The sequence below is a fragment of the Nerophis ophidion genome, linkage group LG25 (assembly GCF_033978795.1).
Source record: "Nerophis ophidion isolate RoL-2023_Sa linkage group LG25, RoL_Noph_v1.0, whole genome shotgun sequence".
Classification (NCBI taxonomy): Eukaryota; Metazoa; Chordata; class Actinopteri; order Syngnathiformes; family Syngnathidae; genus Nerophis; species Nerophis ophidion.
In genome coordinates this window covers 21,116,620-21,137,612 of record NC_084635.1, presented here as the reverse complement: position 1 = coordinate 21,137,612, position 20,993 = coordinate 21,116,620, and the positions used below count along the sequence as shown (strand labels likewise).

At 40.8% G+C, this 20,993-nt stretch overlaps 1 protein-coding gene across 2 annotated transcripts in view; it reads left to right on the top strand.

The window, feature by feature from the left end:
- Positions 1-20,993, top strand: part of mettl15 (methyltransferase 15, mitochondrial 12S rRNA N4-cytidine) — a 157,039-nt gene that overhangs the window by 114,285 nt on the left and 21,761 nt on the right. For both annotated transcript variants that reach the window (XM_061886996.1, XM_061886997.1), the window contains exons 4-5: positions 14,145-14,336; positions 18,138-18,316. In XM_061886996.1, coding sequence (XP_061742980.1) covers positions 14,145-14,336; positions 18,138-18,316 — 371 coding nt within the window. The remainder of the gene's footprint in view (positions 1-14,144; positions 14,337-18,137; positions 18,317-20,993) is intronic.

Here is a 20,993-nt window from a genome sequence, read left to right as displayed (position 1 = left end):
TATTAGGGCTAGGCAATGATTACAATTTTTAATCGAAGTTAATCGCACTTTTTCTCTGATTAATCGCGATAAACTGCATTGTATACGCAAAGCCCAATAATGAATTCAAAAGTAGTGTGTCGTGCACCTTTATTGGAATATTCTCCCACATGAACAAAAGCGCCAAAACATTTGTTGTGCAAACACAATTCAAATCAGTACTTGTTAAACAGTAGCAGTTAAATAGCATATTTTATGAAAATCAACTCAAAAAATGTAAATACAAACATTTAAGTTTATTTCCATTGCCAGGGTATTTAAGTTATCCTGTTTATTATGGAAAATAAATATAATCTACATACAAATCTCTGAGCCACAATCATAACATCTGAACAGGCAATTTCTGAGGTAACTGCAGGAAAAACATTTTTTTATCAGGGATCTTGTGTTTAAAAAACCTATATTATAGGTAGTGGGCTGTTTTAGGGAATTTTTGATTAAATTATCCGTAGTAGCAATGTTAATAATGTTGTGTTTATTCTGCGTAGTGCACTTAAAATAATTATGACCATATCTAGGAATTGATATGATGGGAATTTTCCGATTGTTTGCTCGGTCCTTTGATAAACTGAACGCATCATATACATGGTACTATATTGTGATGTTATGAGCCAGGGAAAAAAAGAACTACCGTACCCAGCATGCAACAGGAGTGACGAGCATGCGCGGTAGCCCGGTAAAGGTTGTGTGTCGCCATGACGGCATCTTGTATGTTGTGATATGCACGCTCTGAAAGCAAACGTTAAGAACTCAGCCAAGACTCCTCGTCTGCATTATTCATAAATAGACAGACAACACAAATACTCCGCTGCTTCACAGGCCGCTGGATGTAACCGGCAAAGTATTCCCATGCTAGCTAGCCGGTCTAGCAAGCACGCGTCATTCAGTCCAAAACGGCCCGATCCATCCACATTCAGAATTGTCTGGCGGTCGTAAGTGATCCCGGAGTGACCACGCTGTAAGCCAGACATGAAATTTGCAGAATTGTCCGGTATTTTTGCCAAATGTTCCATCTTTACCAACAGCCCCTCCACGCCGAAGCCCGTCTGGGCGCCGCCATCTTTATAAGAAAAGGCGTTAACAAAATAAAAGCATGTAAACAACATACACATATGCGCGATAAAATAATTGTCGGCGTTAATAGATTGATGAGTTAACTCGCAATTAACGCATTAATTTGCCCACCCCTAATATATATATATATATATATATATATATATATATAAATATATATATATATAAATACTTGAATTTCATTGAATTCTAGCTATAAATATACTCCTCCCCCCTTAGGCACAAAGTTCAAAAGCCAGCATCTGTGATGGTATGGGGGTGCATTAGTGTCCAAGGCATGGGTAACTTTCACATCTGTGAAGGCACCATTAATGCTGAAAGGTACATACAGGTTTTGGAACAACATATTCTGCCATCTACGCTCTGTCTTTTTCATGGACGCCCCTGCTTATTTCAGCAAGACAATGCCAAGCCACATTCAGCACGTGTTAAAACAGCGTGGCTTCGTAAAAAAAGAGTGCGGATACTTTCCTGGCCCGGCTGCAGTCTAGACCTGTCTCCCATCGAAAATGTGTGGCGCATTATGAAGCGTAAAATACGAGAGCGGAGACCCCGGACTGTTGAACGACTGAAGCTCTATACAAAACAAGAATGGGAAAGAATTCCATTTTCAAACTGCAACAATTAGTTTCCTCAGTTCCCAAACGTTTATTGAGTGTTGTTAAAAGAAAAGGTGATGTAACACAGTGGTGAACATGCCCTTTCCCAACTTCTTTGTCTTGTGTTGCTAGCATCAAATTCTCAAGTTAATTATTATTTGCAAAAAAATAAAATAAGGTTAATGATTTTGAACATCAAATATGTTATCTTTGTAGTGTATTCAATTGAATATGGGTTGAAAAGGATTTGCAAATCATTGTATTCTGTTTATATTTACATCTAACTCAATTTCCCAACTCATATGTTATCGAGGTTTGTAGAAGCCATTGTAACCTATTGTGTTCTCCTATAATTAATATTCCAAATGATACATTGTGATACTGATCGTTATCGCAAGTACCGCAATATATATTACAATATATCATATGTCATATTGCCCATCTTTTGTAAGCGCTTTAATGACTTCATATAAACTGCAAGAATTTTCTTTTTTTATTGTGAATGGGTCAATGTGACTTGCATACGACGGACACAGAGGGCTTTTAAAAAGTTTTTTTTCAGGTGAACTGAGGTAGCACATATTGAAAATATGAACAGAGAGTATTTGAGCACCAGCCTCTCTGTCTGCTGTGTGTTCTATGTTTATAACCTCCCCTGTTTTTTTTTGTTTTTTTCTCTCCCTTCGCTGGATTGAAGATATTTTCATCACTGGTCCCCTGCTGAAAGCAATCAATCAGCATCTTGTCTTAGGCCTCAGTGACGCAGGTAACGGAACTGAGCAGGTCAACACAAGGGAGTATTTCTGGCATGATTTGTGAAAAGCGCCAGCATTTCAAACGCGATTGCATTGTGATGATTTGGTTGCGTCGGAAGTAGTCGATTTTAAAACAAAAATAATATTTGATCTGTTAGGCATTTAGGATGCAGTAAAATGCTACATTCTTGTTTTTTTTTTTTCAATTTTGGGTAAACCATTTTTAGGATGATCCCAAAAGCTGACGCCACAAAAATATTGGGTGCTACAACCATAAATAACTCAAAGGTCTTAAGCAATTACAAGCCCACACTTAGACCTTCGCACATACAGAACTGGAACTTGTCCTTTTTAATAATATAAGACATTACATAAGGCATTTATGCCTACAATTATGTGTCTGAGGCACATAAAAAAGTAAATTATTTAAATATGTTATGAAACTGTTTTGCTTTTTTTTTTAATCTCGCAAAACATGATTAAGGAGAGCGTACTTTTTTAATAAAAAGTATTATCAGTGGACATGTACACTTCTGAGTATTAGTATCCAGTTACGGAAAAATATATACTTTTACTTTTTTTTTGGTGTTTTTTTTTTAGTTTGTTTCCCGAGACTCAAACTTACTGAAGTACATCATTACCAGAATAAGACCCTCAAGGAACAGATTCGAGATGTTCCCTGGAAACGAGAACGGAAAAGAGTTCAAAATTTAAGGGAGGGCGGAGGGAGGACTTGGTGGAGGGTCGCCAGGCCAAGTGTCCCCGCAATCAGCAAGGGAGAGTCAGGTGGAGGCGACACATTGAACGCCGCTGCAACTGGCGAGGCGGGCGACCACGGAAAGGCCACATCAGTGGCTGACGAGGAGGAAGTCCATAACACAGCCGTATCTTTGGCTGACGAGGAGGAGGTTGCGCAGCCGGCGGCGACGATGATGACGACAGCGTCGTGGAAGGAGCCGTCAAGCATGATGACGACAATGAAGATGGCGGCGCCCTGCGAAAGCCCGCCAGAGATAATGTCGTGGGTGGATCCGCTGCTGACCCGGAAGATAGCGGTGTCGTGCGGATTCCCGCCAGTGATGAGGGAGATGGCGGCGCTGTGCGAAAGCCCGCCAGAGACGATGATTTCTCCGTGGGAGGAGACCATGGCGTGGATGACAGCGGCGTCTGCTTGGCAGCACCGCTGCGGTTAGTAGCCCCCCCCTCCACTAGGCGGATACCAGACGCCGTCCATCACTGGGCAAAGGAGTTCATGTCTGTCGATGTCCCCCAGTGCGAAAACCAGGAACGGGCGGAAGGGGGCCAGGAGGAGGGGAAAGGACACGTTCCTCGCAGAGTCCCAGCAGGAGGACAGAAGGGACATCACAGTGGGCTCCACTGGACCCTTTGCCGGACTGGCAGGAAGAGCAGCCGTGGTGCAGCTGCTGGAAGCTGCCTAGGAGCAGGAACAGGTGCTGGGGGTCAAGCCGGTGCTGGTCGTTGTGGCGGCGCGACCGGCGTAAGCCGCGGAGCTGTGACCGGCGTGCGACGCGGTGTGGGAACCGGTGGTCGACGTGCCGGCACAGGCGATTGCCGTGGAGGAAGCACAGCAGGCGACGGGGAAGATGGCGGCTGTGGCTGCGCCGGTCGGAGATCCGGAACCCGCGGCCGAGCCGGGAGGAGGGAAGGCGGCGGTGACCGCGCCAGTCAGAGAGCCGGAACCGGCGGCTGAGCCGGGAGGAGGGAAGGCGGCGGTGGCCGCGCCGGTCGGAGAGCCGGAACCGGCGGCCGAGCTGGGAGGAGGGAAGGCGGCGGTGGCCGCGCCAGTCGGGGAGCCGGAACCGCCGGCCGAGCCGGGAGGAGGGAAGGCGGCAGTGGCTGCGCCGGTCGTAGAGCCAGAACTGGCGGTCGAGGCGGAGGGAGAAGGTCCGAGCCTGCTGTGGGCTGGGACCGCACAAACCTGGTCTTTAAGTCTTTCAAGAATTGTGCGGTCCAGAACGTCGGCTGTGCATCGCCGACAGTGGTTCTCGCGAGGTTACAGTCTGGCTCGAAGATATTGTTAGGAAAACGCATGGCTGCCGTTTTGTTACCCCAGGATGCAAGAACCAGGAGGAGGATGAGCAGGTAAAATTACTTTAATTATCATCAAATAGAAATAAGAAGCAGTTTCCACTAAGTGTGTTATCTTCAAGCACTGAGGAGTGCTCGAGTGAAAACATAAATAGACATACTGTATGTTGATTGGCAGCAGGTGTGGACCGGCTGCCAATCAACGGCAGGTGAGGAGAAAACAGTGCTCCGCGGAACAAACAGGAAATTTAACAAAAGAGCACTGACGGGAAGTAAATATAAAAACAAGGAAAACCAACTGAAATGAAGTGACCGATCGTCACACTAACCCGAGCCCTCACAAATATGAGTATAACGCATTAGAGGCATTGGCAAAAAATCAAAATGTTGGTAAAGCCAGAACAACAGCCTTTGTATTTTCGCTAAAATATCCACATCCTGTAGAAATGTGGAAATCAGCCATGGAGTTTGCATGAGGCAAGGCATATTTCCACTTCAACATCAGTCTTAAACAGGGGCGTCGCCAGACATATTTCACTGGGGCACATGCCCCACTGTTGATCTGCAGTGCCCCAGTAAAAATTTCACCAATAAAAAAAAAAACGCTTCAGAGTTTTAAGTCTACATAACATAGACAACAGCGCACATACTACTTAATATGGTAATTGATTGCTACTGTATTCACTCCATTTAACAATGAGCACATGGCTACTTAATTTGGTAATTTATTCACGTGTGGATCGAGACTTCAGTTGAGAGAGAAAGAGAGAGAGAGAGAGCGCATGAGAATCACTGCTGAGGTAGGTAATGTTAGCCAACAACAATTTGTTAATTACATTATTTTGATTTTGATTTGACTCAAACTGTAACTCCTAGATGGATATCAGAAAGTTATTCGCCCGCAGCAGAGAAGAAGCAGCAGGAATGAGAGATGTAAGTGAAGTCCTAGCTAGCTAGGCAACATCATTGTCTTAAGTTGATGCTAAGTTAGCTAACGTTATTCCTTGTATCAAGACAAACATATTCATTTGCTGTACGAGCTGTCGGGGGAATTTCCAATGAACATGAAACATAATGTTGGTTATTATCTGCTGGTTCTGCATCAATGATGATTTGGAGTCAGCATGTGTGAGTTGAGTGCTTCTCAAATGGTTTATCTTCAGACGACAAATTTTTTTCCATATCATCAAGTCGTGAGCCAATTTTTAAATCATTCAAATTTATTTCACAGAAAAATAGCACAGTAGACTCGTCTTGTTAATCGGTGTGACTTTGACTAAAATAATCTTGTTTTGTCACCAGAAAAATGGCTACAGCTGAAGCATCTGGTTTTGTTTCCAGAAAAAATTGTAACATTTCTGTATTTGTTTTCAGAAAGATGGCTGAAAATAGCGGGTATTGTTGCCCCATTGAGATTTAAAAAAATATATATTTCCATGTCTGTCCTGAGTCCTCCTCCAACTTGTTAGTCGGTTTGCCTTTTGCTAAAATACTCACTAATAGTCACTAGAAAAATGACTAAAAATATCTGGTTTTGTTGCCACAATTTGATTTTTTACTCCCTATTTTTTTTTTTTTTTTCATTCACACATCTGACTGCGACTCACTGAAAATGACACACAATCCACTTTTATGTCACGACCCAGCAGTTGGGAACCACTGGTCAACTGTATAACAGTTACTGTAATATTTCCATGTCTGTCCAGAGTGATTGACCACTTTGCAAAAATGAAAAGGAGACGTTACAGTTTACTTCTCAGAAAATGATTCCCTGAACAGACACACAACTGTTGTTCATTTATTCTACTACTGTGGCTTTGTTGTTTTGTGTATATTTTATAGTTTTGTGTATCTGAAATAGGATTCGCCACATTGCCATAAATGGAAATTAAATAATATAAAAGAACCCAGAGATGTAGGGGTGCTTTATTTTTTGTTTCACTTTCGTAGATGTTAAATTTGCAGATGATTACTGCAATAAATATTTCAAAAAGATTCATTGCTCTTCCTTTTTGCTTTTACTAGTAGCAGTTTAGAAGTCTGGAGTAAAAAAGTGCACAAGTAGGTCAAATGCATTAGTTAATTTCAGGTGGTTAATCAAAGATCCGTACAACATAATCTGATATGATTTCATAGTTTAAAGCACTATGTATTTTTTATGATAAATAAGTGCTTAAAAAATGTTTTTGCTTGCGCGCTTTGCACGCTCACATGAATTATTTGTGCCCCAGGTGTGCCCCAGTACAGTATTAGGTCTAGTGACGCCCCTGGTCTTAAAGCATCTCAACTTAGCCCGAAAAAGGTTGTTTGCCAGTGTGCATAAGCAAGCTTGTTACATGAGGCCCCTGGTGAACCGGTGATAATGTGGAAGTAACTTATTTTTTTTAAAGTAAAATGCTACCTTGGTTTTCATATGCTCAGGGTTTAAGCTTTTAATTTCAAAATGTCATGACCATAGTAAGTACTTTTTCCAATCACTGCACATATTTTTGCCGTTTACTGAACTCGAATGCACAAACTGTATTGTATTATTCTTCTTACTTTATTTTGATGATGTCTTTATTTTCAATGTCCACCATATTAATTTACTGTCATGAATTCTTGTTGCTACTCCTTTGGATTTGGATCAGCTGCCTGTAATTTTCTTGGCCCAAATGGTACCATTTTGTTTTAAGGATTAATCAAGTAATCAGTCTGAAGGCCTACTCTACAGTCTATCAGCTACTGTTCTGTCTTCTATATTTAGCTGCACCTCATCTAATGTGCTCTTGTTTTTTTCTGCCAAAAGTTGGTGAACTTGATCGTCGCGGCGAAGATAGTGGTAATATTCATCGTGTCGTTAGCACAGTGTGGGTCCTGCTGTTTATGTTCTATTGCGGAGATGTATTAAAGGCCTACTGAAATGAGATGTTCTTATTTAAACAGGGATAGCAGGTCCATTCTATGTGTCATACTTGATCATTTCCCGATATTGCCATATTTTTGCTGAAAGGAGTTAGTAGAGAACATTGACGATAAAGTTTGCAACTCTTGGCCGCTAATAAAAAAGCCTTGCCTGTATCTGAAGTGGCAGGCGATGTGCGCGTGATGTCACTGGTGTGAGGGCTCCTCACATCCTCACATTGCTTATAATGTGAGCCACCAGCAGCAAGAGCTATTCGGACCGAAAAAGCGACAATTTCCCCATTAATTTGAGCGAGGATGAAAGATTTGTGGTCGAGGAAAGTTAGAGTGAAGCACAAAAAAAAAAGCGACGGCTCCAGGCGGCGGCAGTGGGACCGTTTCAGATGTAATTAGACACATTTACTAGGATAATTCTGGAAGATCTCTTATCTGCTTATCTTTTTAATAGTGTTTTAGTGAGATTGTAAAGTCATACCTGAAAGTCGGATGGCTGCGGTGAACGCCAGTGTCTCTCAGAGAAGCCAATGGAGGAGCCAAGATCACAGCTGCCTTTTTGAGCGGCAGGAGGAAGTCGCATAATCCACTGAAGTCTCTGGTAAGAGCCGACTTAATATCACTATTTTCCCATCCAAAAACTTGCTGGTTGACATAGAGAAACATGTTCGCTTGACCGCTCTGTGTTAAAGCCTCACAACAAACAAAGAAACACAGGCTGTGTTTCGGTGCTAAAGGCAGCTGCAATCCACCACTTTCCACCAACAGCATTATTCTTTATAGTCTTCATTATTATTTGAACAAATTGCAAAAGATTCAGCAACACAGACGTCCAAATTACTGTGCAATTATGCGATGAAAAGAGACGACTTTTATCCGTGTGTGGTGCTGGGCTAATATGTCCCCTCCAACTTGAGACGTCACAAACACGCGTCATCATTCTGCAACGTTTTCAACAAGAAACTCCACGGGAAATTTAAAATTGTAATTTAGTAAACTAAAAAGGCCGTATTGGCATGTGTTGCAATGTTAATATTTCATCATTGATGTATAAACTATCAGACTGCGGGGTCGGTAGTAGCCTTTAATGATGAGGCGGGAGTCAAGGATGAAGTGTATCAACAATGGCTCCATCGGCATGGAAACAGTAGTTTTCCTTTTATTATTTATTATCTATTGTGATCACCACAACAAAATTATAGAAAATAAGACAAATGCTCCGATAAAATTTGCTAAATGTGATGTGTCGAGGGACGATTGTAAAAAGTAAGTGTGTAACGACACAGCATCCTCATGGTTTGGTACGTACAATGACGCCCATACTTGCCAACTTTGAGACCTCCGATTTCGTAACGTGGGGGATAGGGGGTGGGGCGTGGTTAACAGGGGTGGCGTATAATTCACCAACTCGAGTATTTCATATACATTTCATATATATATATTTACATATATACATATATATATATATATATGTATATATATATATATATATGTATATATACATATATATATATATTTATATATATATACATATATATATATATATATATATATATGGATACTGTATATATGATATATGTATGAAATACTTGACTTTAAGTGAATTCTAGCTATTTATATGTATTTTATTATATATATAAATAAAAGAAATAGTTCAATTTCAGACGGAACCTATCAAATACACAGTAATAAGAACACAGTTGTTCTACTAACTGTACTGTGCTTGCTTGTTACTAAAAAACAACAACAACACTTACCTTTCACTATTTGAATAACCTTTGTTCTGCTATTTGTGTATTGGCGAGCGATCTCCAAATCCGGGAACATCCTTCACGGATTTGTTGTAGACATCCGCAAATGAGAACGGGATGTTGCTTTCAGCTATCAGCATAGCCATCTTTGTCTCAGCATAAGATACACCATCGGGTCTCCATTTTGCGAGGTGGGCCATAATACTGGGTTGTGAATGATGCTGCGTTGCGGACGCTTTGTGCTTCGCTGACTGACCATTCATGGCTGAGTATATCCGTTCACCGTTTTCAATGGAGAAGTCTGTTCTACCAAATTTACAGGCAACATATCCCTTCCCAATTGAACTCTCCTGGATAAACTGAAATTCTCGTTTCCGATCGTTCTGGAACTTGCAAGCGTATTTCTTCATTTTGGTTGTCGAAGGTGTAATATATTGGGTTGGAGTCAATAACCAGGCGACGTGATAAAGTTACGTCTCTTTACTGTGGGCTTCAGAACAGACATTCTATTCTATGTACAGTAGATGGCAGTATTGTCCTGTTTAAGAGGGTCAGAACATTGATTCAGGTTCTCATGGAGCTGGAGTGGGCGTGGCCTCCAGCTTCGTCTGAATTTCGGGAGAAAATTTGTCCCGGGAGGTTTTCGGGAGAGGAGCTGAATTTCGGGAGTCTCCCGGAAAATCCAGGGGGGTTGGCAAGTATGGTGGCGCCTTTACAGTACATGTGAGTTTAATTCGGACTATGAGGAAGGTCTTAACTCAAATACAGTACTTGTATAAATCAGTGTTACGCATTGAAATTAATTCCTTTTCTAATAATGCACACGCGCCAGGACAGCTCTCTGCTCTGGAACTTTTCGGTCCGTTTGGCTCTCTCTCTTTTTCTCGTCTCGGCGTGGTCTTGCATGCGTGGCTGTCCTCCCGCTCCAACTCCCACTCGTGTGACATGGCCCCGGCTGCTGTTGATAAGCATGACAGGTGATTGGATGATCAGACCCAGCTGGGCAATCGAATCACCTGCAAACTGTGCCTCAAAGCCGTTCCTTACACACCCCATTCCGCAGCAGTCTGGCAGACCACACCCCCCTCTAAGCCAATATTTTTGTACCGGTCCCAAAATTTATTTCGCTATTTTTCGATACTTTTTTAAATAAAGGGGACCACTAAAATGTTAAATTTTATTTTAACACAAAATCATAGGGTACATTAAACATGCTTCTTATTGCAAGTTTGTCCTTGAATAAAATAGTGAACATACTAGACTACTAGCAAGTAGGCGATAAAAGGCTCCTAATTTAGCTGCTGACATATGCAGTAACATATTGTGTCATTTTCCATTCTATTATGTTGTCAACATTATTAAGAACAAGTGGTAAAAAATAATTGATTGCTCTACTTGTTCATTTACTGTTAATTTACTTTCTTAACATGATCTACCTACACTTCTGTTAAAATGTCATAATCACTTGTTCTGCTGTTGTTTGATACTTTACATTAGTTTTGGATGATACCACAAACTCGGGCATCAATCCGATACCAAGTCGTTACAGGATCATACATTGGTCATATTCAAAGACCTCATGTGTCCAGGGACATATTTCCTGAGTTTAAAAAAAAAAAGATTGTGTGATGCTAAAAAGTATCAATGTAATCATAGTAGTATCGACTAGATACGCTCCTGTATTTGGTATCATTACAGTGGATGTTAGGTGTAGATCCACTAATGCCGTTTGTTTACATTTCGACGCCGGTGAGCTACGGTGTGTAGTGAAGCATGTTTAGCTATTCATCGTCCTGCAGAGGTGATACTTGTAAGAAACTTACTTTATTTGTCGCCATGGAAACAAGGATTAGTGATTTAAAAGTAGCTAAAACACTGCCGACAGCGGCTGGACCGGTACTTTTTAGAGGCGGTATGGTACCGAATATGATTCATTATTATTGCAGTACTATATAGACCCCAGTATGTATATAGATATATAAATGTACAGTGTATATGTATGTTTACGTATATGTATATATTAGAACTATCAAACAATTGGGGTATGGGAGGGCTTCACATTGCCTGGTGTTATTGTGTTATGATGGTCATTTTTCCCATGGTCTTTGAACACGCCGAGTCGGCAGAGAATGAACAAGTGTTGTGTGTCTCGGAGTGAAGCACGGAGGCAGACGTGTGTGCACGGAGGAAATACTTGTTGGAATTGGGCCCGATGTTGGCATAAAATTGGCCATGAAAGCTAAAAAGAGCTTCAGATTTGGTTTTCTTCTGGATGCTACAACACATTATATTACTTTATTTTGTTAGGTGTGACGCATAATTTGAAGCCCGTACGTTAAAGAGAATCCTTAAACGTAGTTAAACCGGATGTATAGCGTAGCGCTTTTATTTTGAAGCCGGAAAAGTGTGTGATTGTTTTGAGGAAGTGTCTTGACATGTTTTGACGCCGGATTAACTGTTGGCAATAAAAGTCTCATTTCGGCGTTCTGACAACCGTCTTTCATTTCTGTTGAGCTTTTATGTCATCTTACTTACTAAATCAGTCACAGTAACGATCGAAATGTTATGTTGTCACTGCACCTTAATGGTAATCTGAACACGCAAGTCAAGCACCACCCACCTTGGTACGACACGCGCAGCAGGCGTCGGCTCTTCTCCAGGAGAAGAATAGCCTTTTCTTGTCGGAAGAACAACTTGTCATGCCTTTGAGCCAGATATTTTTATAAGGTAGAATTTCCTTCGTCCATATCTGCTTTCTAGTGGCTCATCAGTAACAAGTGAACTTCAGCCAAGTTCCCCCACTACGGCACGGCAGGAGGGTCAAAAAGGAAGTGTTTGCGTTAATTGGCTATTACAATATATTGTACGAACAAATAGTTCTATGCAATTTATAATATACAGTATACAATAGTAATGGCTGCTGGTGTCAGGAGCTCTGTGCTCTTGTGTCAACCTTTTGTGTTTCCCTCTTGTCTTCATGTGTTTTTTTGTTTTTTTTTGCCTTTTGTTTCGGGACCCTTTGGGACTGTGTGACAAGGACTGGCCCTTTCGTGACTTCTGCGGTGCTTTTTTCTGGGCTTCTGTATTGGCCTCCCGTGAGCCTTTTGGCCGTGGGGACCAGCTGTTTGGAGAGACTGGAGTAGAGGAGATTCGGATGAAGAGACAGGGCTGCGGAGCTTGCGCCGGGACGGACAAGCTTCACGGTGTCTTGGCTGAATGAGCATGTATCAGACGCCTCGGTCTCCTTGGATGCATCCTCACTCATCTACGTGGACTGCACACTGGCAGAGAGTTAGTGGGCGGCCGAGAGTGGAGTCGGCTCTCCTGGTTGCTTTGTTGGGTCTGCTCCTGTCTCTGGCCATGTTCCCCCTCACCCCAGTAGACGATGGCGTGGAACACCGCAGAAGCCACCACAGTGTATATGGGTGTTTAAATGATGTTTTGTTTGGTTGCTTGTAGGGCTGGGCGATATGGCCTTTGATAAATATCTCAATATTTTTAGGCCATACCACGATACACGATATATGTCTCCATATTTTGACTTAGCCTTGAATGAACACTTGATACACAAAAATCACAGCAGTATGATGATTCTATGAGTCTACATTAAAACATTCTTGTTCATACTGCATTAATAAATGCTCATTTTAAACTTTCATGCAGAGAGGGAAATCAGAACTAAGTCAATTGACCAAAACTGTATTTACTAAACAGTTATTAAGCAGTGGCACAAATGTTCATGTCATTTCCAAACAAAAAGTGCTAAATTATCAGAGACATTTTAAAACAAGCTATGAGTGCACTTTTGTGCATGATGTCACTAAGATGACATATCAAAACAACACAAAAAAAAACTGCACTTTTTGTACAAAATGCCACTACAATAGTTTAAAACAAAGTGCACTTTTGTGCATGATGTCACACAAGATATTTCAATGAGTGTCAAATAAAAATGAGCTGCATAATAGGAAATGAAATAGTGTATGTCCTTTGCTATGTGGTAGGTTACTGTGGCCGTTATCTCTTTCTGTTGTTGACTATTTGTTTCATACATTGTTGATTTGGAAATTGTTGCTTCGGCATTTTGTTGGGTGTGGCACCGAACGGAGATGTTGACATGCGGAGTTTCAAGCACTCTTCATTCTCTAGCGGGTGACTTTACAAATTATGCTACAAATTAGCTACTTTTTGTAGCAACGCTTTTGCCACATACTTGACATATTACGGTTGTCTGTTCAACATCTTTCTACGTGAAGCAATACCACCGCCAGACGATAGACCCCCTGCTGTTTTTCTTGGGAATTAATTATTCTTCCATCATTTGTTACCAGACTCGCACCTTCTCTCTCTCGTATTACGCACAGCTAGCACCACAGCTAACGTTACCATGACGCTACCTCTCTGTTCTGCGACAGTGTATGACATTGCATGCGCGTATGTCACGTATGTGAGAAGGTGCGCTTGTTTTACATCTCTGTGAGAAGGAGAGACAGCAAAGAGCGAGAAGAGCCTGTAGTGCAATGCCCGCAGCTAAAAGCAACTGCGTGAGAACGTATACTCGAATATCACAATATAGTCATTTTCTATATCGCTCAGAGACAAACCCATATATCGAGTATTATTTATTTATTTTTATTTTTTTTTCGGCTTTTGACTCGCTCGACCGCTCATAAAAGCAATGGGACTCTGTCTGTGACTGGAGCTTGTAGTTACATATTATATAAATATGTAAATATTATATAAATATGTATATAAATATGTACATAACCTGTTGTAATTATATTCCAACTCTGCGTTCCTCTTGGTCATTGCCGCTGCCACTGCCAACCACCCCCCCCCCCCCCCTCCCTGCACTCTATCACAAAAATATAAGAGTTGTAGAAATAATTGGAAACTCAAGACAGCCATGACATTATGTTTTTTACAAGTGTATGTAAACTTTTGTTGAAACTGTTTGTTTTTTTTCTTCTTTTGTCCAGTGGCCGAGTGAAACCATTACTTGGACGATTCAGCGATCTTGAAGTCCTGCTGTCTAGCGTCAACGTTAGAGAGGGCAGTATTGATGCTGTCCTGTTGGATGCTGGCTGCTCTTCCATGCAAATGGATCAGGCAGAAAGAGGGTTCTCACTCAGCAAGGACGGACCCTTAGACATGAGGATGGACGGCGAGAGGTAACACGTTTTCATGGTATTTTACTTTTTACTTGTGTAGGCTACCAGAGAAGCAACATCTTGTGACCTCTGCATATGCTGATTTTATATGTAAATATTGTTCATTATTTTGTCAGTGAAAAACAAACCAAAGAGAAAAACATATTTTTTTTAAATAGTGGCCATCTCTAATCTAATAGAGCAGTGGTTCTCAAGCTTTTTTCAGTGATGTACCCCCTGGGAACATTTTTTTAATTCAAGTACCCCCTAATCAGAGCAAAGCATTTTTGGTTGAAAAAAGGAGATAAAGAAAAAAAATACAGCACTATGTCATCAGTTTCTGATTTATTAAATTGTATAACACTGCAAAATGTTGCTCGATTGTAGTTGTCTTTCTTGAACTATTTGGAAATAAAGATATAAAAAATAACTAAAAAACTTGTTGAAAAGTAAATAAGTGATTCAATTATAAATAAACATTTCTACTCATTGAAGTAATCATCAACTTAAAGTGCCCTCTTTGGGGATTGTAATAGAGATCCATCTGGATTCATGAACTTAATTCTAAATATTTCTTCACAAAAAAATAAATCTTTAACGTCAATATTTATGGGACATGTCCACAAAAAATCTAGCTGTCAACACTGAATATTGCATTGTTGCATTTTTTTTTCACAGTTTATGAACTTACATTCATATTTCGTTGAAGTATTATTCAATAAATATATTTATAAAGGTTTTTTTAGTTGCTGCTATTTTTAGAATATTTTAAAAAAATCTCACGTACCCCTTGGCATACCTTCAAGTACCCCCTGGGGTACGCGTACCCCCATTTGAGAACCACAGTAATAGAGGACATGCTTAATGTAATCTTTTGGTTTTTCATTTACTTTATATATAAGCTTGGGCTGTCAAAGTGAACGCGCCAATAACACGTTAACTATATGTTTCTTTAACGGCCCTCATTTACTTATCCATTCATCTTCTTCCGCTTATCCGAGGTCGGGTCGCGGGGGCAGCAGCCTAAGCAGGGAATCCCAAACTTCCCTCTCCCCAGCCACTTCGTCCAGTTCCTCCCGGTGGATCCCGTGGCGTTCCCAGGCCAGCCGGGAGACAAAGTCTTCCCAACCTGTCCTGGGTCTTCCCCGTGGCCACTTAACAGTCGGACGTGCCCTAAACACCTCCCTAGGAAGGCGTTCCACCTCATTGGGCTCCTCTCGATGTGGAGGAGCAGCGGCTTTACTCTGAGTACCCCCCGGATGGTAGAGCTTCTCACCCTATCTCTAAGGGAGAGCACAACCACACGGCGAAAGAAATTCATTTCGGCCGCTTGTACTCGTAGTCTTGTCCTTTCGGTCATAACCCAAAGCTCATGACCATAGGTGAGGATGGGAACGTAGATCGACCGGTAAATTGAGATCTTTGCCTTCCGGCTCAGCTCCTTCTTCACGACAACGTCCGCATTATTGAAGACGCCGCACCGATCCGCCTGTCGATCTCACGATCCACTCTTCCCTCACTCGCGAACAAGACTCCGAGGTACTTGAACCTCTCCACTTGGGGCAAGATCTCCTCACCAACCCGGAGATGGTACTCCACTCTTTTCCGGGCAAGAACCATGGACTCGGACTTGGAGGTACTGATTCTCATCCATTTGAGAACCACTGGTTTAGAAAACCATATGTGTGAATGCTTTGGAGCATTCCCACAATAAATGGTAGTTTTTGATTGTGTTCATTTATTGTGGACTATCGTCTTTGTTTTGCTCAAACCATTGTATGTAATGAAAGATAAGTAGTCAAGTTGTCAAGCATTCAATAGCACTCACAATAAATACATTGAAAAATGTACAGTTAATAAATGTAGATCAGTATTGGTATCGGCAGATCTCACTCATGATGGATTGGTATTGGAAACGACAGCAGAACATCCCTAAAAATAAAACATTACTGAGTTTAGTGAGACGTTATTGACATATTAATATTTTCCTTGTGAGCAGGTTTAATTTTTGTTTTGAATTTGTATGTGACGTTTTACAAGTAATGTGGATAAAAGTGCATTATGCTTAATGCTTTACATTTAGTTGCCAAAATGTAATTGAAGCATTATTGATGAAAAAATTGGGAAATTGCGCCACCTCGCCTAAAATTAAATAATTGGAGATGACTAAAGTAGGGGTTCTCAAATGGGGGTACGCATACCCCTGGGGGTACTTGAAGGTATGCCAAGGGGTATGTGAGATTTTTAAAAAATATTCTAAAAATAGCAACAATTCAAAAATCCTTTATAAATATATTTATTGAATAATACTTCAACAAAATATGAATGTAAGTTCATAAATTGTGAAAAGAAATGCAACAATGCAATATTCATTGTTGACAGCTAGATTTTTTGTGGACATGTTCCATAAATATTGATGTCAAAGATAAATTTTTTGTGAAGAAATGTTTAGAATTTGTGACGTTTGGCTGGCATTGTGGTGCATGTGCGTTCTCTCGAAGTGCAAGCGGAGATGGAACACAGCGTGAAGGTAAGGATAATGATTTATTTACAACTACAAAAATAGACTACGATCAAAAAGACTTGCACATAGGCACTATAGACAAAACGAACAAAAAGCGCTAGCATGTAAGCTAGGGACATAGACATAGACCATGGAATAGCATGTAAGCTAATCAAGTCCAGAAAACGGTAATTACCTAAATGCGGGATAGCGACGTCACCTGTTGCACGGAAGCAAGTTTTTACACTGCGAAACCGAATGGAAAACAAAGGCAGGCTTAAATACAGGCAGAAATTAGGAGGCAGGTGCGCGACGAAAAACAAGAAACAGGTGACACTAAATGCGTAACCAGGCAACGAAACAAAACAGGAAGTGCCACCAGGAACTAAGGAAGTCACATAACAAGACGAGATACAAAAACAGAACCAAAACCAGAATATGCCATGATAGAATTAAGTTCATGAATCCAGATGGAACTCCATTGCAATCCCCAAAAAGGGCACTTTAAGTTGATGATGACTTCTATGTGTAGAAATCTTTATTTATAATTGAATCACTTGTGTATTTTTCAACAAGTTTTTAGTTATTTTTATTTTATTTTTTCCAAGTAGTTCAAGAAAGACCACTACAAATGAGCCCTGTTATACAATTTAATAAATCAGAAACCGATGACATAGTGCTGTATTTTACTTATTTATCTCTTTTTTTTAACCAACAAATGCTTTGCTCTGATTAGGGGGTACTTGAATTACAGAAATATTCACAGGGCGAGAATGCATTTTAGTCAAAGGACTGACTGAAACTAAATGAAAAAACTACATTAAACTCTGCCTCAGAAAAAACTGAATTTATATGGAACAATTTTTTTTCTGTAGGTGTTATCATGTCTTGCATGACAACACATTTCAGCATTTCTATTTTACTGTTTTAATTGATTTTACCCTTTAAAATAGTTTTTAATCATATTTGTTTTCATATTGTTGTTTTATATTGGTTTTATATTTATTTATTTTTTGTTTTTATTCAGTCATTGGTGAAGCATAATATTGTTTTTTTAATATTGTTTTTAACATGGCTGTGCAGCACTTTGGAAACGTTATTGTTGTTTAAATGTGCTATATAAATAAAGTGGATTGGATTGATTGGATTGGATCTGCAGCTTCCCACCTAACGTAACATCACCATGCGCTGTCCTGGATCCCTCACAAATCATTTTCAGCCATGAAGCTTTTCAGCTCCGTGGCACTCATGGCAGGATCCACTGCTGTCAGCGAGGACGTGACGTCGCCGACTTTAATTGGTCTTCCTTTTGTGCGTAGGTTCGCCGACATGCCCTGTGCTGCTGACGTGGTGAATACCTTAGATCAACAGGCGCTCACTTCTATCCTCACCGCATACGGGGAGGAGAGGCGGGCTTGGAAAATAGCTTTGGCCATTGTGGAGGCACGCCGGGTCAAGCCCATCACCCGGACGCAGCAGCTGGCCGGTGTGGTAGCAGGTAGCGAGACATGAACCTGAATAATTCCCGCGGCTTTCTGGAGGCTTTAGCAGAAAATAAAACAAGCTGAGTTAAAAGCCTTTCTCCCAGTGGGAAATTCCAAATCGCTTGCACTATGATATTTGTCACTGTCTGCTCTTCTGTTTGCGTTCCCTTTCCTGTTTAAAGACAGCAACGACAAAGACGGATGAGCTTGAAACATTTGGTCAATTTCTTATCATAAAGCCCCGTTTGAATAGATATGCTATATTTTTCAGACTATACGGCGCTCCTAAAATCCTTTCATTTTCTCAAGATTCGACAGTGCGCCTTATTACCCGGTGCGCTTAATTTATTTATTAATTCTGGTTGTGCTTACCGACCTCGAAGCGATTTTATTTGGTACATGGGAGATTTGTGTGGACTGCAGGTTGACGCCTGTTCAATAAATGATGCTAGTAAGAAAGCATCACCAAAACGTGCTCCATTGAGAATGTAAAATAGGGGTCCCCAAACGTTTTGACTCGGGGGCTGCATTGGGTTAAAAGTGAAGTGAAATATATTTATATAGCGCTTTTCTCTAGTGACTCAAAGCACTTTCACATAGTGAAACCCAATATCTAAGTTACATTTTAAACCAGTGTGGGTGGCACTGGGAGCAGGTGGGTAAAGTGTCTTGCCTAAGGACACAACGGAAGGTGACTAGGATGGCGGAAGCGGGGATCAAACCTGCAACCCTCAAGTTGCTGGCACGGCCATTCCACCAACAGAGCTGTACTGCCCCAAAAACAATTTGGCTGGGGGCCGGGCTGTGTGTATATATATTTATAAATATATATATCAATCAATCAATGATTATTTATATAGCCCTAAATCACTAGTGTCTCAAAGGGCTGCACAAACCACAACACAAACCACAACGACATCCTCGGTAGAGCCCACATAAGGGCAAGGAAAACTCACACCCAGTGGGACGTCGGTGACAATGATGACTATGAGAAACCTTGGAGAGGAGAGAATATGTGGGCAACCCCCCTCCCCCTCTAGGGGAAATATGTATATATATATATATATATACAGCTACAACCGGGGGAAGGCGGGTACACCCTGGACAAGTGGCCACCTCATCACAGGGCCTATATATATATATATATATATATATATATATATATATCCAGGGTGTACCCCGCCTTCCGCCCGATTGTAGCTGAGATAGGCACCAGCGACCCCAAAGGGAATAAGCGGTAGAAAATGGATGGATGGATATATATATATATATGTGTATATATATATGTATATATATATATATATATATATATATATATATATATATATATATATGTATGTGTGTATATATATATATGTGTGTGTATATATATATGTGTGTGTATATATATATATATATATACTGAAAGAGCGCGCACTTTGCTGATGTCAAGTTATCGATGACAAAATGCATTGCTTGAGCTGCTACTGTAGGTGACACTGAGAGTAACAAGCAGTAGAAAATGGATTAGAAAGGACAGATTTAAAATAATAATAATAATTTAAAATTAAAAAAAAAAAAATGTTTTTTTTAACTTGAGCCTTACCGCAGGCTGGTTTTTGTACACTGGTGGATCTGGATCCGATGTCTTACTTTGACTTTGGTAAGCTACGGAGCCCCATCGCTTTACGGCTGCGGTTATCAGACGTACTGTACTGCAACATACGGGTCTTATTATGGTGTGTGTGTAAGGACACCAAAATGGCACCTATTAGGAAATGTTTTATCCGGCATTTTGTTGTGCAATATTATGCAGAACCAACTTCTCTTACCTATGGGTACCTGCTTTTGTGTGTTTGGGATCCACGTAAGTCCCGGAAATTTGCGCGGATCCGCCATTGTCGTCAAAAAGCTCCTTCTTTTTCTCTAGCCTCCTGTTGTGGGGCAATCATCCTTCGCTGTTACCATTTCTAACATAAAGTAGCGTACACTTCTAACTTACTGTATATCTGTCAGTAGACTCACTATGGAAGCGCTAAAATCTACCGGTACAGCAAAAGACGACGGGGAGAAGAAGCTGTCAAAGTGGAGGCACATCCCAAAAAACGGCACATCTTTGAAAGATGTTTAGAAAGCGGCTTGAAGATGGTCTGTAAAACATAACCAAAAAAAGACCACTACATGTTATGCAGACCACCTTTTAAATGTATTTTAAAAAATCATATGACCTCTTTAATGCGCCCTATGGTTAGAAAAATACGATATTTTCTATTTTTCGTCTGTTGATAGACTATCACGCATTCTCTCCTCGTCTTCTGCTGATACGCACGTGACACTCTTGCAAACACACACGCTCACACACATTTTTTTTTGCACAAAGCCACGCATGCAAATATTTTCTTAGCTGATTTTTTTTGGGCTTTTGGTTTTATGCCTCCAAGATCTGAGGCGTCGGATGATTGAAATGCTGCAGTCAATAAGCTGTGTGTGCGTCAGCGTCTCCATGGGAGAGAAAAGGTGTGTGTAAAAGCACTGTTTGATTTCTTCTGAAAAATATCACTGGTTTTGCTTATTAAAAAAACTGCCCGGGTCGTAATTGAAGCAAGGAGCACTCCGTGACCACCAGTGCACAAAAATGCTGACAAGAACAATTCAATTTAAAAGAGGAAAATACAGAGGTTGGTACTTTGCCTCAATTTTTTGTATGATTAG